This window comes from Elephas maximus, chromosome 3, assembly GCF_024166365.1.
Source record: "Elephas maximus indicus isolate mEleMax1 chromosome 3, mEleMax1 primary haplotype, whole genome shotgun sequence".
Lineage (NCBI taxonomy): Eukaryota > Metazoa > Chordata > Mammalia > Proboscidea > Elephantidae > Elephas > Elephas maximus.
In genome coordinates, this window is record NC_064821.1 from 30,056,352 (window position 1) to 30,071,323 (window position 14,972).

The 14,972-nt window shown below is 44.2% G+C and overlaps 1 protein-coding gene across 1 annotated transcript in view; it reads right to left on the bottom strand.

The window, feature by feature from the left end:
- Positions 1-2,323: 2,323 nt before the first annotated feature.
- LOC126072201 (zinc finger protein 699-like) overlaps positions 2,324-14,972 on the bottom strand; it is a 30,519-nt gene continuing 17,870 nt past the window's right edge. Inside the window, exons 3-5 of the mRNA XM_049877021.1 lie at positions 13,682-13,808; positions 11,932-12,082; positions 2,324-11,569 (exon numbers count right to left, since the gene is read on the bottom strand). Coding sequence (XP_049732978.1) covers positions 10,231-11,569; positions 11,932-12,082; positions 13,682-13,808 — 1,617 coding nt within the window. The 3' untranslated portion in view covers positions 2,324-10,230. The remainder of the gene's footprint in view (positions 11,570-11,931; positions 12,083-13,681; positions 13,809-14,972) is intronic.

Here is a 14,972-nt window from a genome sequence, read left to right on the forward strand (position 1 = left end):
TAAATTGTTTTTTGTGTTTGGTGTGAGGAATGGATTCTGTTTCATTTTTCTGCATGTGGAAATCCAATTTTCCCAGCACTGTTGAAGCCCCAACACGTCTCTCAGTTTGTCATACTGTGGGGGCTTGTGTGTTGCTGTGATGCTGGAAGCTATGCCACCGTTATTGAAATATTAGCAGGGTCACCCATGGCAGACAGTCCTCACCTGAGCTTCCAGATTAACAAAGACTAGGAAGAGGGACCCGGTGATCTACTTCTGAAAAGAATTACCAGTGAAAACCTTATAAATAGCAGCAGAACATTGATACAGTGCCAGAAGATGAGCCCCCCACTTGCAAGGCACTCAAACACGACTGGAGAAGAGCTGTCTCCTCAAAGTAGAATCAACCTTAATGACGTGTATGGAGTCAAGTTTTCGGGACCTTCATTTGGTGATGTGGCACAACTCAAAATGAGAAGAAACAGCTACAAAGATTCATAAATAATCAGAACGTGGAATATACAAAATAAGACTCTAGGAAAACTGGAAATTGTCAAAGATGAAATGGACTAGTGTTAGCATTAGTATCAGCATTAGTGAGCTGAAATGGACTGGTATTGGCTATTTCTAATGGAACAATCATACGGTCTACTATGCCAGGAACGATAACTTGAAGAGGAATGGTGTTATATTCATCATCATCAAAAGGCACATTTCAAGATCTATACTGAAGTACAACGCTGTCAGTGAAGCAGTTCTTTTGGAGTGTAAAGTACCTCCTCCTGAGTCACTTTGTATTTCACCTTGTGGGGCTCACTGGAACTTAATTGTAGTTATAGGTCTAGAAGCAAAAATGACTGGCGGGGATAAGTACTGAAAACATTCATCAATGTCTTGTAAGACACTTGCCTCAGATGATGCACCAGGCAATGACTCAGACACTGCTCCAGGTGCTATCTCAAAGGCTTTTCAGACACAGCTGGGTAAATGTCATCAGATGGGGGTGGAGGGGCTAATGGTTTTGTTGGCAGGAGCAATTCAATGGAATTTATGGGCTCTGTGTCTCAAGTTTCCTGATTATCTGCCCATATGTCCCTATCCCAAGTTTCAGGATCCCATTTCCTCCCAATCAATGCCCTTGCTTTAACTTCAGACACCATTTGAGTGTGGGAATTCAAGTAGTGTAATTCAGCCACTCTCAGGATACTACTCTGCGTTTGGTTTTCGGCAATATCAGCTCTGTTACTACAAGAAATAGGCTTTCTTTTAGGGCACAAATGGCAACTTTGAGGTCATTTATGTGGTGCTTGAGCTTTGACTCTGAAGCCCTGAGCTCATCTCTTTTCTCACCATTTTGTCTAGTTGAAAGGACCAACTAACCAGCTTCCTTACCTTTCTCATTCTGACAAGATTGTAGAAAAGTATCAAATGTGATCACCCAGAGCCTCACCTCTCACCAATACTTGATCTATTGGTGGTGATATGTTGCGTATTTCTATTGCCACCTCATGTCACAGACTAATATTGCCTTCTTTTTTTTTTTCTTTACTACTGGAAGCAGAGTAATCAACATCTTTAAGACTAACCAGGCTTGAGAACCAATTTAGAAAGCTCATCCTTAAAATTTTGTTTCTGTAGAACCATGCTAGGTACCAAATGTCTTAGGCTGGGTTCTCTAAAGAAAACCAGTGAAGCTCATGTGTATGTGTGTGTGTGTGTGTGTGTGTGTGTGTGTGTGTGTACGTATACATAGATAGAGATTTATTACAAGGAAATGACTAATACGATGGTAAAGGCTGACAAGTCCCAAGTCCATGGATCAGGTGTCAGGCTGGAGGCTTCTCCTGACTCACATAGCGTCATGGGCTGATGAACCCAAGATCAGCAGTCAGACAACAGGCTGCTGGATCATGGGCTTCAGAGGCTGACAGATCCAAGATCAGCAGGTAACATGGCAGGCTGCTGGCTCACAGGCTGTGGAGGCCAACAAATCCCATCATTGGCAGGCAATATGGCAAACCATGGGCTCAAGTCCCAAGAATCAAAGGTAGGATGTTGACAAGTGGGATGCATCATCCAGAACAAGCAAAAGCCAGTGAGCTTTGCCAGAAAGACCATATATATTGGATGCAGACCACATCAAAGGAAACCAGCTTTCAACTGATTGGCTGCTCACAGCAAATCTCATCATGAAAGTGATTATATCATATCTCATCATGGAGGTGATTACATCTTTACATAACTGCCAAAACACTGAGATTCATGGCCCAGTCAAGTTGACAACCATTACAGACATTATCAAGTGACGAAAACCTCCAGAATGGGAGAAAATATTTGCAAATTATATATGTGATAAAGATCTAATATCCAAAATACAGGGGAAAAAAAAAAAGGCTAACAACTCAACAATTCAACCATGCAATTTAAAAATGGGCAAAGGAGCACAACGTGGATAAACCTCAAAATCCTTATGCTAAGTGAAGAAGTCAGACATAAATGATCACGTAGTGTATGATTCCATTTATTTGGAATATGCAAAATAGACAAATTCATAGAGGAAGCAGATTAGTGGTCCATGAAAACCAAAATACACCTTGAATCTATCCCACCTGAATTTGAAGACCATCTCAAGAATAGATTTGATGCATTGGACACGAATATGCATCAGGTTTGTATCCTTTCACTATACTTAATCTGTATGCTAAGCAAATAATCTGAGAAGCTGGAGTATATGAAGAAAAACAAGGCATCAAGATTAACAACCTGCCATATGGAGATGACACAACCTTGCCTGAACAAAGAGAAGAGGACTTGAAGCACTTACTGAAGAAAATCAAAGACTACAGCCTTCATTATGGATCACACCTCAACATAAAACAAAAATCCTCACAACTGGGCCATCATGATAATCACAGAAAATACTGAAGTTGTCAAGGATTTCATTTTACGTGGATCCACAATAAACACCCATGGGAGTAGAGTCGGAAAATCAAATGATATATGCATTAGACAAATCGGCTGCAAAAGACCTCTTTAAAGTGTTGCAAAAACAAAGACGACATTTTGTGGACTAAAGTACTCCTTGAAAGCAAGAATGGCAAGACTTCTCATGTACGTAGGACATGTTATCAGGAGGATTCAGTCCATGAAAAAGGACATAATACTTGGTAAGGTAGAGGATACACACACAAAAAAAGACCCTCAATGAAATGGATTGACACAGTGGCTGCAACAGTGGCTCAAACAGCAACAATTGTGAGGACAGCGAAGGACTGACTGGGCAGTGTTCTGTTATATTGAATTGGAGCTGATTTGATGGCAGGATGGAGTGTGGGTGGAATGGAAAGTAACTTAATGGTTATAGAGTTACCTTTTGGCACTGATGAAAATGACTTTGGCCTCAGCCAGCAACACCCACAACACCCCAGTATTCAGGCTGCCCCACACCAGGATGCTCTGAGGATGCATCGCTCTGCTTTTAAATGGGGCTTCTGGATGGTGTGGGGGTGAGGCTGGAGGGCTCCAATTGGACCCCTGATTTCTGCTCGTAACTCTGGGATGCTCTGGCCGTGTAAGTGAAGACGATAACACATGCATCCCAGACTCACAATAACCTGGAAAAGGACAGGCTGAAATGGGCCTTTACATTGTGATGAAAGGACCTGCTGAGCAAATTAATTGTGTGAGCAGATTATACAAGTAGAGTTGGGGCCTTTAGCAGCCCCCAGTAGACACACTGATGGGAAATGAAGCACCGTGGTCTGTTTATTCAAGCAGATCTGCACACTCACTGCTTGTCAACACATGTTCAGCCAGTCTGAGTGATTTCCTGGTGAAAAGCAGCAAGGTGGCACAGGGTGACTGCAAGATTAGGGTGGACTTTTCAGGGTCTCCATGTCTTCTCTGGCTTGGGAAGCAGACATGGAGAGGGGGATGGAGGAAATCTGGTGGGTTCTATGGGCATGTGTGTGGAACGATCAGGGGGGTGGGGGTGGGGGGAATCAGCGAGTGTCAGAGATAGATGATAGGTACCTAGAGATGAAAAAGATAAAGTCCTTGTCCTCAAAGAGCTCTTGGTGTGTGCATGTGGATTACCTTGGACACGCCCCTGACCATCTTGTCTGAACCTCAATTCCTCCATCTGCCAAAGGGCAAATCGATGTGCAGAAGTGTGCAAACAGCCACAAAGCCCGCGCCAGAGACCTGATCCTGCAGCCACCTCGGGCAGACCTTGCTGGAACCCTCTGGTCACCGTCATCATCCCACCCTCCAAACACTGTTTCCAGCCTGTCATTGCAGGAGCCCGGCTCCGGTGTCACCCACATTTCTAACCCCCATGTTAGCCTGAGCCGCCCCCTTTGTGCACCCACAGTGCAGCCTCTGGCTCCAGTTCCTCTCCAAATCAAGTCTGGATAACAAGGCCGCACTGGGCAGCAGCCCCCACAGGATGAAGGGTCATGCCAATTTCCCATGTTCGGACCTCCAGTTAGTAGGGACAACAGGAAGGGAGGCAGGCACGATCCTGGGAGTCCAAAAGAAAGAAGAAAGGTAGTCAGGAAGGGAAAGAGATGGAGAAAAACTGCCACCAGAGTTTTTGAGGAGGGGCCTTTAAGGAGGGCCTCAGTCAAGCTCTGACAGTCTGGAGTCCTAAGACCACGATCCAGAGCCAGAGCTGCGTGGTGACAGTGTGGATGAGACACAGGGCCACGCCTCAGGCTTGGGGCAGAGCGGGCATTAAAGGTCCTTCTGTTCCAGCCACACACACGCAGGGACCTCCATGCAGCAATCTCCTCAGGGCGTCCCTGCAAGGGTCCTCCCAGTGCTGCCTGCACACACCCTTGGTGAGGACAGAGTGCGGGCAAAGGGTACAACAAGCACGAAGGGCACAATCTCATCTCCCACACTGCAGCCCCGGGGAAAGAGAGTCTCCTTCAGCCATGACCCTAGCCCTAGGTGAAGGACCTTTCCAATTGCACCCAGTCTGTCCCTGAGCACAGAAGTCCCAACATGCTGGGAGATGAGCCCATGAAGAGGAATAGCTAGCGCAGGTGCTCCAGGAAAGAAAGGGGTCCTCAACATGAGGCCAGGGCAGAAACCAGACTCATCCCCCTTTGGGGGACTTTTGGGCTAAGGGGCCCAGTGTGGTTTGGGGTGGCCCAGTGCTCGGGGAGCCCACTTCTGGGCCAAGAGCACAGTAGCAGCAGCAGCAGCAGGCACACACCGGGGCTCCGGGGCCTCAGTGGTACTGCCAAGGTCTAACAACCCCACTATAGTGGCCCTTCCTCTGGCCCCCTCACTCCAAACCTCCTGCTTCCTGCTTCATTCCTACTCTTAGCAAAAAAGCTAAGAGCTTCCTCTGGCGAGGCCTCAGGATGGGGCAGGACAAACCAGGCCCTCACCCACCAAGGCTCAAGGTCTGCCAGTGAAAGTCAAGCACAGGTGATGGGACCCATCTGGCCCACTAAAGCCCAGCAGGCTTCCTGGTGGTGGCTACAGTGAGCAGGAAATTCACTGTTACTTCAGGGAATTCCATTTTAACTTAATGTTATTTCTAAACATTCTGAGTTACCGAACTCAGAGTTCTGTGCAGTACACACCCATCTGCCCCTCTGTGGCAGGGTACAGGGAATATGCCTCCTGCTCAGAGGAGGTGAGAGGGAGCAGGGCCTTGAAAGGAGGGTAAAACGTTAAGAACCCAGAGAAGAGGAGGATTGGCATTTGGGTGGAGGGAATAGTATGGGCAAAGGAATGGCTGTGGACAAGGCTGAGGGAGACAAGGGGCCTAATAAGCAACTTTGGGGCCAAAGAGCCTCAGATGCCAGGCTCTGGATTTGGACTTGTGCTCGGACCTTCTCCCTCTCCCAGCAGGACTCAGGGAGGAGGAAAGGCCAAGGCCAGAATCATCCACACCCGGGCATGGGACCTGATAACAGACTGGGAACCCAGACTATGTGCACCAGGCACCACTGCAAAGGAAGCAGTGCCAACCTGCCAGCTTCCTGAGTTGTCAGTGCCCTAAGGGGTCACCCTGGCACTGGGATCACGGAACACATCATCCAGGGGCCAGAAGACAGTCACAGGACACTGGCCCAGCCCTCACTGACCCATCTCTGCTGGATCTGACCTGATCTAGGTCCCTGGTGGGTGTGGGCTGACGTCATCCTCATATCAGCAGTCTGTAAAAGGTTCTGTTATCACTCCTTCTGAACATATGGGGAAACAGGTTAGGCAGGCCCAAGCTGGTAGGTGCAGGAGCCAGACCCGAACCAGGCAGCCTCGCTGCAGAGCCCAGACTCTAGGTCTTTGTCCCTCACAGCCTCACCCTCCAGGCCCTGAGGTAAGTGGCCCATAAGGGCAGGCACAGCAAAGACTCTAGAAGAAGCCTGTGGCTCATTCAAGCCTGGCCTCTGAGCTGAAATCCAAAAGAGGAGAGGGAAGTGAGCAGGAGCCACATCAGGGCAGGGAGTAAGGAGTGAGTTTTTTTGCAGAATGCCCAGAGGAAGGATGATGCATAGGCCTGGTTCAAGACTGGCAGACCCTGCCCCTGTCCAGGCCTCAGTACATCAGGGACTGGAGCGGCTGACTTCTGATGCAATGATGGAACAACAGCTCTGGGCAGAGGGAAGGGACTCCTGGGCTCAAGATGGTCCAGCAGGCCCTAGGCAAGAGCAGGACAGATACAAGACCGGGAGCAAACTCCCATGCAGTGGCCACGGCCCATCCAGCCACCTCTCATACCCACTGCACCCTCCACTTCTTCCCCAGACATGGCAGGTTCTGCCTTCAGATGTTACTGCCAGCAGTCCTGCCGGCCCTGGAGATGCAGAGCCACAAGAGTCCCTGTCTCTGTGCACAGAAAGCCTGTACCCCCCAAGCCCACTGCCGTCGAGTCAACTCCAACTCCTAGTGACCCGAAAGGATAGGGCAGAACTGCCCCATAGGATTTTTAAGGAGAGGCTGGTGGATTCGAACTGCCACCTTTTTGTTTAGCAGCCCAGCTTTTAACCACTATGCCACCAGGGCTCCAAAGTCTCTGTAGGACGGTTTATATGAGCTTTATTCATAACAACCAGAAGTCCACATCCTCCAAATGGTGAATACACCAACCGTGGTATGTCTGTATCACAGAATACGACCCAGAATAAAGAGGAACACCTGCCGCATCCATCAACATGGATGACTCCCAAATGAATTAAGCTAAGTGAAAGGAGCCAGAATCAACAGCCCACACAGTGCCAGAATGTACAGACAGTTGCCAGGGATTCAGAGTCTGGAGATAGCCTGACTAAAAAGGGGCAGCATGAGGGAGGGTTTTAGAGGGAAGAGGAGCACTATTCTGTACTTTCACTGGGCTGCTGATTGTAACACTTAATGCGCTTGTCAAGTCATATAACTATGCATTCCAAAAGACAATTAGTATTTTTACATTTAAAAAAAAAATTTAAAGATTTTACAAGCAATGAACAATGACTAAGAAAATCGGAAATTACAGAGAAGCAAAATGAGGAATCACTTATCATCTCACCTTTAGGGGACAATCCCTGTTAACGCTCTAGGATGGAGCGTCTCCACAGACTGGTCTGTCCGCCTTTATAAAATGTACAACATCTATATGTAAATGTTTGACAAACTGCCATCATCACGTACACACAGTTTTATATCCTGCCTTTCACACAACATTATGCTACAACTGCCTCTTTTGTGATGCAAACTTTTCTGAAAAAAGTCATTTAGTGGCAGCTCAGTATATTGGTGTGTGGCCAGGTGTTAATCTTACAACTCTCTTCCTGGCGGCCACTAACTCTCAGAGTTTCCACTATCACTACTATAAACACATACCGTCACGTCCAGGAGTTTCCATAGGATGATTCTAAAAGGTGAACTGCTAGGTCAAAGGAAGGTCTAATTTGAAGGCTTCTACTAACTGTGGCCACCATTTCCCAGGCCTCTTACATGAAGAGTCAGTGAGGCAGCTTCCAATTCACCATGGGGCAGAGTGGCGCTGGATAAACTGCAGGCTCAAAAGCCCCTCTGCATTGTCCCCACTAATACAGGAACCCTCGCTGGGCTCCCATCTTCTCTAGGCCCTGCAGTGGGTGTGCATACCAAGTGGAATCCAGAAACTGCAGCTGTAGCTCCCTGCCTGGGACACACCCTTGGATGGACAGAATCATAAAACCAGGGCTCAGTCAGTGAGCACAGGCTCTGGGCCTGTGAGGACAGCTCCACTGCAGCTAGGTCAGGTTGGGGCTGAATATGGGCCCACCATCACCTTTAGCCCAAGAAGGAGCTGTTCTTCCATGCAAGTCCTGCTTCTCACAACCCTATCTGAGAGAGAGACACTTCTGTGAGATGATTTTGGCTTAAAACTTTCTTTGCAGTTTCCTCATCAGTAAATCAGGGATCATGACAGTAGCTGGGAAGAATAAATGAGATCCAACACAAAACATATCCACTACAAGAATGAACATACAGTACAACCCTGATTCTGTCAAAAACATTGCTCTGCATACAAGGAAGGCCGAAATGAAGTTCTAAAATACCAAGAGTGGTGAGATTTTAGTAATATTTGCTTTTCCATACAGTTTTCAATTAAAATCAAATTTTCTAACATGAGAACTTAGTGGTATACACCCTGAAAAAAGATAACACACTTCAACACACCCATGTGTTGATGAGATGTTCTAATTAACTTTTATGTAAATGAGGCAAAATACAAACACTACTTACCAAATTCCATGTCACAGAATCACAAGAGTACTTAGAATGATATTTATCATCTTAATGTTTACATCAGAAAATACAAAGTGGAAATGAACGCACACGGGGATAAGGCACTGTACACTCTACATTTGTAACTTTGATAAGATTCTTCTGGTTGAGATTTCCTCGTGCACAAAAAGGAAAATGATATGATTGAACGCATTCTCACAATGCTTACAATCGCAGCATCTCTCCAGTGCGTGAGCTCTCATACATATTTACATTCTGGGTAGAATGACATATCTCACCTCTGATGCCAACTTGTGGTGGACTATAAATCCTACTCTACATGCCAATTGCATCCTGGGAAAATCTCAGACTTCCCTTTCCTGTTCAATTCTGAACCCAGCTGCCTATGTGGCACACAATTTCTCACTGACCCTAGCCACCTGGGGATAGGTCAGCACTCAGACTGCCAAAAAGGCCAAAGCCAGCCTCAAGCTCGGGAGTCCAACCTGTCCTTCCACTTCGGACAGGTTGGCCCCACTAATTCCTTTGGGTTTCATTATGTGCTAGAACAACTGACACACCTCATGGAGAGTACCATGCCTGCAGTAACAGCTTTAACACAGTGCAAAAGACACAAATGAAGAGATGTTTAGGGTGAGATCTGGGAAAGTCCCCAGAGAGGTACTACCTTCCCACGTGCATGGATGTCTTGCATCAACCAGGAAGCTCACCGAGCCTCTGCATTAAAAAAAAAAAAAAATTTTTTTTTTTTTATTGGCCTCACCTTGTGGCGGTCTTACTCCCCTCCGGCTTGGCGGTCCCATACCCATTTATCTCAGGAAGACAGAAAAAGGCCAAATTGTTTACTGCAAGGTAATTTATCACCTCACAGCATCCTGAGAAAGCTTTCATTATCTTTTACGTTCACAGGCTCAATGCACAGTGTAATGTTTCACATGTTGTCTAAGAATGGAAAAAGATACGTAGATGTTTCCAGGTACCTTACATTAAACGATGTCTCCCCATGGTCACTCCTCACATGTTCAGCAGGGTTAGGCAGGAAAAGCTTTTCCATGTGCATGAATTCAAATGTTTTTCAAAGAATGGAGGAAAAAAAATTACCCACATTCCTTAAACTTACATGGCTTCTCTGCCATGTATCTTCTTTCAGGTTTGTGAAAAAATAAGGAATGACAGCTAGCCAAAACTACTTACACATATATCGTTTTTCTCCAGAATGCCTGCTCAAATGTGTTCCAAAGGATGAGAGACATCAGAAGACATTCCCATATTCCTCACATTCTAAACAAACCTCTCCACTCTGAGTTAGTATGTTTATAGAGAGAGGAGGAATAACTAGAGACTCTTCCACAGTCCCTCCATCCATAAGCCCTCTGTCCACTGTGAGCTCTTATGCTTACTGAAGAATAAGGAACAACAAATGGCTTTCCCACATTCATAAGGTCACTCTCCATTGTGAGTTCTTCTGTGTGTACTGAGGCATGAGAACTGACTAAAGGCTTTCCCCTATTCCTCACATTACAAAGGTTTTTGTCCTGTGTGAATTTTTAAGTGAAAAGCGAGGTATGAGGAATTACTAAAGACTTTTCCACATTCCTTACATTCATAAGGCCTCCCTCCACTGTGCGTTCTTATATGTTTAGTGAGGGATGAGGACTGGCTAAAGGCTTTCCCGCATTCTTTACATTCATAAGGCCTCTCTCCACTGTGAGTTCTTATGTGTTCAGTGAGGGACGAGGAACTACTAAAGACTTTCCTACACTCCTTACATTCATAAGGCTTCTCTCCACTGTGAGTTCTTCTATGTATAGTGAGGGATGAGGCCCAACTAAAGGCTTTCCCACATTCCTTACATACATAAGGCCTTTCTCCACTATGAATTCTTACATGTTTAGTGAGGGTTGAGGAATGACTAAAGGCTTTTCCACATTCCTTACATTCATAAGGCCTCTCTCCACTGTGAATTCTTATATGCCTAGTGAGGATTGAGAAATGACTAAAGGCTTTCCCGCATTCCTTACATTTATAAGGCCGCTCTCCATTGTGTGTTCTTACATGGTTAATGAGGTGTGAGGACCGACTAAAAGTTTTTCCACATTCCTTACATTCATAAGGCCTCTCTCCACTGTGAGTTCTTATGTGCTCAGTAAGGGATGAGGAATGGCTAAAAGCTTTGCCACATTCCTCACATTCATAAGGCCTCTCTCCACTGTGAATTCTTACATGCGTAATGAGGGATGAGGAACGACTAAAAGCCTTCCCACATTCCTTGCATTCATAAGGCCTCTCTTCATTGTGTTTTCTTATGTGTTTAACGATGAATGAGGCTTTCTCACATTCCATACACTCAGCAGGCTTAACTCTACTATGAATTTTTTTATGTAAAGTGAGGGATGAGGTACGAGTACAGATTTTCCATTTTTTACATTCACACTTATAACCTCTCATATGTGCTCCAAAGAATGAGAAGCTACCAGATTTGTTACATTCACAGGGTTTCTTTCCAGTCAGCGTTGTCACATGATTCTTAACAGTTGAGATACCAATGAAGTCTTTCCCACACACCTTAAATTTACAGGGTTTCTCTACAATAAGAGTTCTCATAGGAACGCTTGGATGAGAGGGACAACTGCAGAGATTTCCACATTCCTTACACTGACATATATTGCATCCATTGTGAGATTTGATATGATGCTTAAGTGATGAACGATCCATGAATTTTCCACACTTACAGCGTTCAGAAAAATTTACTTTAGGAAGAGTTCTGTTAAGCACAGTAATATTTGGAATCCAGCTGAAGGTTTTTCCATACTGAATACCTTCCTTACTTTCATGAAGCTTTTCTAACGTATGCCTCCTGTTAAAAAATAGACAATATGCTGTTTGAAATAAATTTTTTACCATTTCATCATTATTAAACAAAATGAACATGTATGTTTTTGCCAAGTTGTCTCATATTTCAAATTTTAAATCATCTGGCAGAGTCACTTCCATTATTACTCTCAGTGTTTCAAAAATACAGAGCTTACTAATAATTGTGCACAAGTGAAATATATTTCAAATATTCAATATCAGATTCAATATTATGAAAATACTATAGTTTAAAAATTCTGTGAACACACAATTTTAGAGGTACTTATCTGTATATTTTAATGTCATGACAAGTCAAGTCTCTCTCCTGAGGCACTATTGTTTATTGTGTGACTGACACTCACTCACCTCATATGTCTCTCCTGGTTGTTATGCTTGTCTTCAATGCCATGGAATTCAAAGATTTCTCTTACCACAGAGGGCCAGGTGCCATTCTTCATTAATTGTACTATTATCTGTTCACTGGATAACTTTTCTCCATCATTAAGGTTTTGAGACACTGACCAAAATGATTTTAGTACAGGTTCACAATATGAAATAAAAAGGAAAGGAATTATCAGGAAGAAAAAGGCAGCTGTGAACAAAGAAAAACCTTGGGGCATCTGGCTGTTTCAGGACTTAAGAAATAGTCTAATAGCAATTTACTAGGAAATACTTTCATGAAGATTAAGACGCAAAGTGACATGAGTAGGGTGTAACTAAGAGAATGAAGTAGGAAGATATTGGACACAATGCACATGTAATGTTACAAAAGGAAAAGGGGAAGGTATTTCTCCAGGAACACAGGTGTGACAGGATTGACGAAAGTCAGAAAAGGAAGATCAGGTATCTGTGTAGTTCAGTCTCCTCAATCCCATTTATTTATTCAAATCTAATCAGGTCTGGTCCTTCAAAGGATTCTTCCCTTCCTTGTGCTCTTGACACAATGGCCCTGGATGAGGTCTACCTTCACACTCCTTAGATCTTTCTCTTGTATCTTTGGGAGAATAAATGTGTGTAGCGGACATGGGGCCCATGGAGAAAGGCATGTGATGAGTGTCTTAGTTTCTTATTGGTGCTATAACAGAACTACCACAAATGGGTGGCTTTAACAAGCAGAAATTCATTTTCTAACAGTTTAGGAGGCTAGAAGTCCAAATTCAGGGAGCCAGCTCTAGCGGACAGCTCTCTCTGAGGGAAAATCCCTGTTTCTTTACGCTTCTCTTCTTCTGTTCCTTAGTGATCTCTACGTGGCATCAATCTTTCTCCATTTGTGCTTCCTTGCTTCTATGCCTACCTAATCTTTTTGTATTTCAAAAGTGATTGGTTTAAGGCACACCCTACACTTACATGACCTCATTAACATACCACAGAAAACCCTATTCCCAAATAGGATTAGGTCCAAAGTATCCCATTGCTGTAGAGTTGATTCCAATTCATAGCAACCCTGTAGGACAGAGCAGAATTGTCCCATAGAGTTTCCAAGGCAATAAATCTTTATGGAAGAAGACTGCCCCATCTTTCTCCTGTGGAATGGCTGGTGGGTTCAAAATGCCAATCTTTTGGTTAGCAGCCTAGCATTTTAACCACTGTGCCAACATGGCTCCTTCCTCCAAAGTACAGCGGTTAGGATTTACAATACACATACTGGGGGACACAATTCAATCAATAACAATGAGGGAAGAGAGTAATGAGCCATGAACATTTCCCTGTCACTGAGCCAATACTTTCGTATCAAGAGTCTTGGGAGATGGACAGGTCTGAGTTTATTTGCAGCAAAATAATCACATCAAACTTGTAACAAACGTAGTAAAACTGTTCACAAGGTACCAAACCATAAATCTTCTCTTTGTGCCCCAAATTGACCCCTGAAGCCAATGCTCACACTTGTAACACTTAAAGAGTCTCAATACGTTCAAACACAAGATAAATAAGAAATTAGTTAAATACACAGAGCTCTGTGTTCATGGGGGAGCCAGAATATGGAAGCTCCATAGAAGGAGTGAATAAGCCTATTTTATTTAACAGGTATTCCCATTCTCCAACCCAAATACTGTAGCAAAGTCTATGCATATATTTGTTAACTAAAGGAGTAAATAAAAAATGATGCCATCCTTACCTACTGATGCCAGGTTTCTGAAGGTTTCCATCATCACATCTCTGTAGAGTTTCCTCTGAGCAAGATCCAACAAAGCCCACTCTTCCTGGGTAAAGTCCACGGCCACATCCTCAATGACCACTGAGTCCTAAAACATTCCATATATTCTGGATCAGCAAAGTACCATGTAATCCAATGTGTGCAAAAGGAAGGGTGAGGCTGACAGTTCTGGAAAACTGATAATTCAGAGATTGGACACAAGGTTCTGTGTTCTCAAAAGACCGACTCTAGGGTTTAGTCATCAGCCTCTTCCCTTCGTTGTCTGCATTCACTTCCTGACGGACTGTATCCTGTTTCCTAGGTTTAATGCTGCCCTGCACACTAAACTGGTCTTTCCACACTTTGCCTAATTACAGTCTTATTCTTTTCTATCTTCGTGGACTAGGGCAGTCAGAGTAAGGAAAAAAAAAAGTCAAAGTACACAGCAGAAACTAGAGAAACGCATATAAAAGTCTTACTTTCACATTCATACCATCACTTCCTTGTGAAAAAAACAATTTCACCTTCTTTGATAAAACCCACCACAACACTGAACACAATGTGAAAATGAGGGTGAAAGTAGGATGAAATATTAACAACTGAGAAACACTGCAAGACTGGCAGTTTGCACCTTACTAGCCATGGTAGGCTCAGGGGTCCAGACAAACCGGCAACCCAAGGGCCTCGGGTAGCAGTATATTCTCGAAGAACTCCAGGTGATCAGGAGGTGACAGGACTACCTGCCAAAAAGAAAATATTCTTTTTGACAATTATAAATTCTTACACGTCTGTCACCTATTTTGCATCAACTCAGCAGTTACACTGTCATCCTCTCTGTTCCTTTTATGAAGTCATGGAAAGGTACTGAAAAGTTAAACAGAGCTGAGATGAGACACAGAAAACATGAGAATCCAGATAGCCCCAGAATTCTCACATTTTGAGACCCAATGGTACGATACACCAGTTATTAGTGACAGCACCTCTCAACAAACGTAAAACCAGACATCTATGCAAACACACTCTAATGTCATGGCAAAAAGCCCTATCTCTGCAAGAACCAGAATGCATGCCACTGCATTTACTGACTGTGAAGAGAGGTTAAGATTCTCATTTTTAATGGACGCACAACATGATGAACGTATCAGTATCACTGGACTATATATGTCGAAATTGCTGAATTGGCAAATACTTTGTTATATATGTATGTTTTCACCACACCCAAAAATTCCTATTTTAAGTTAATTGACGTACAGAGGGTTAAGCTGTTAAACTG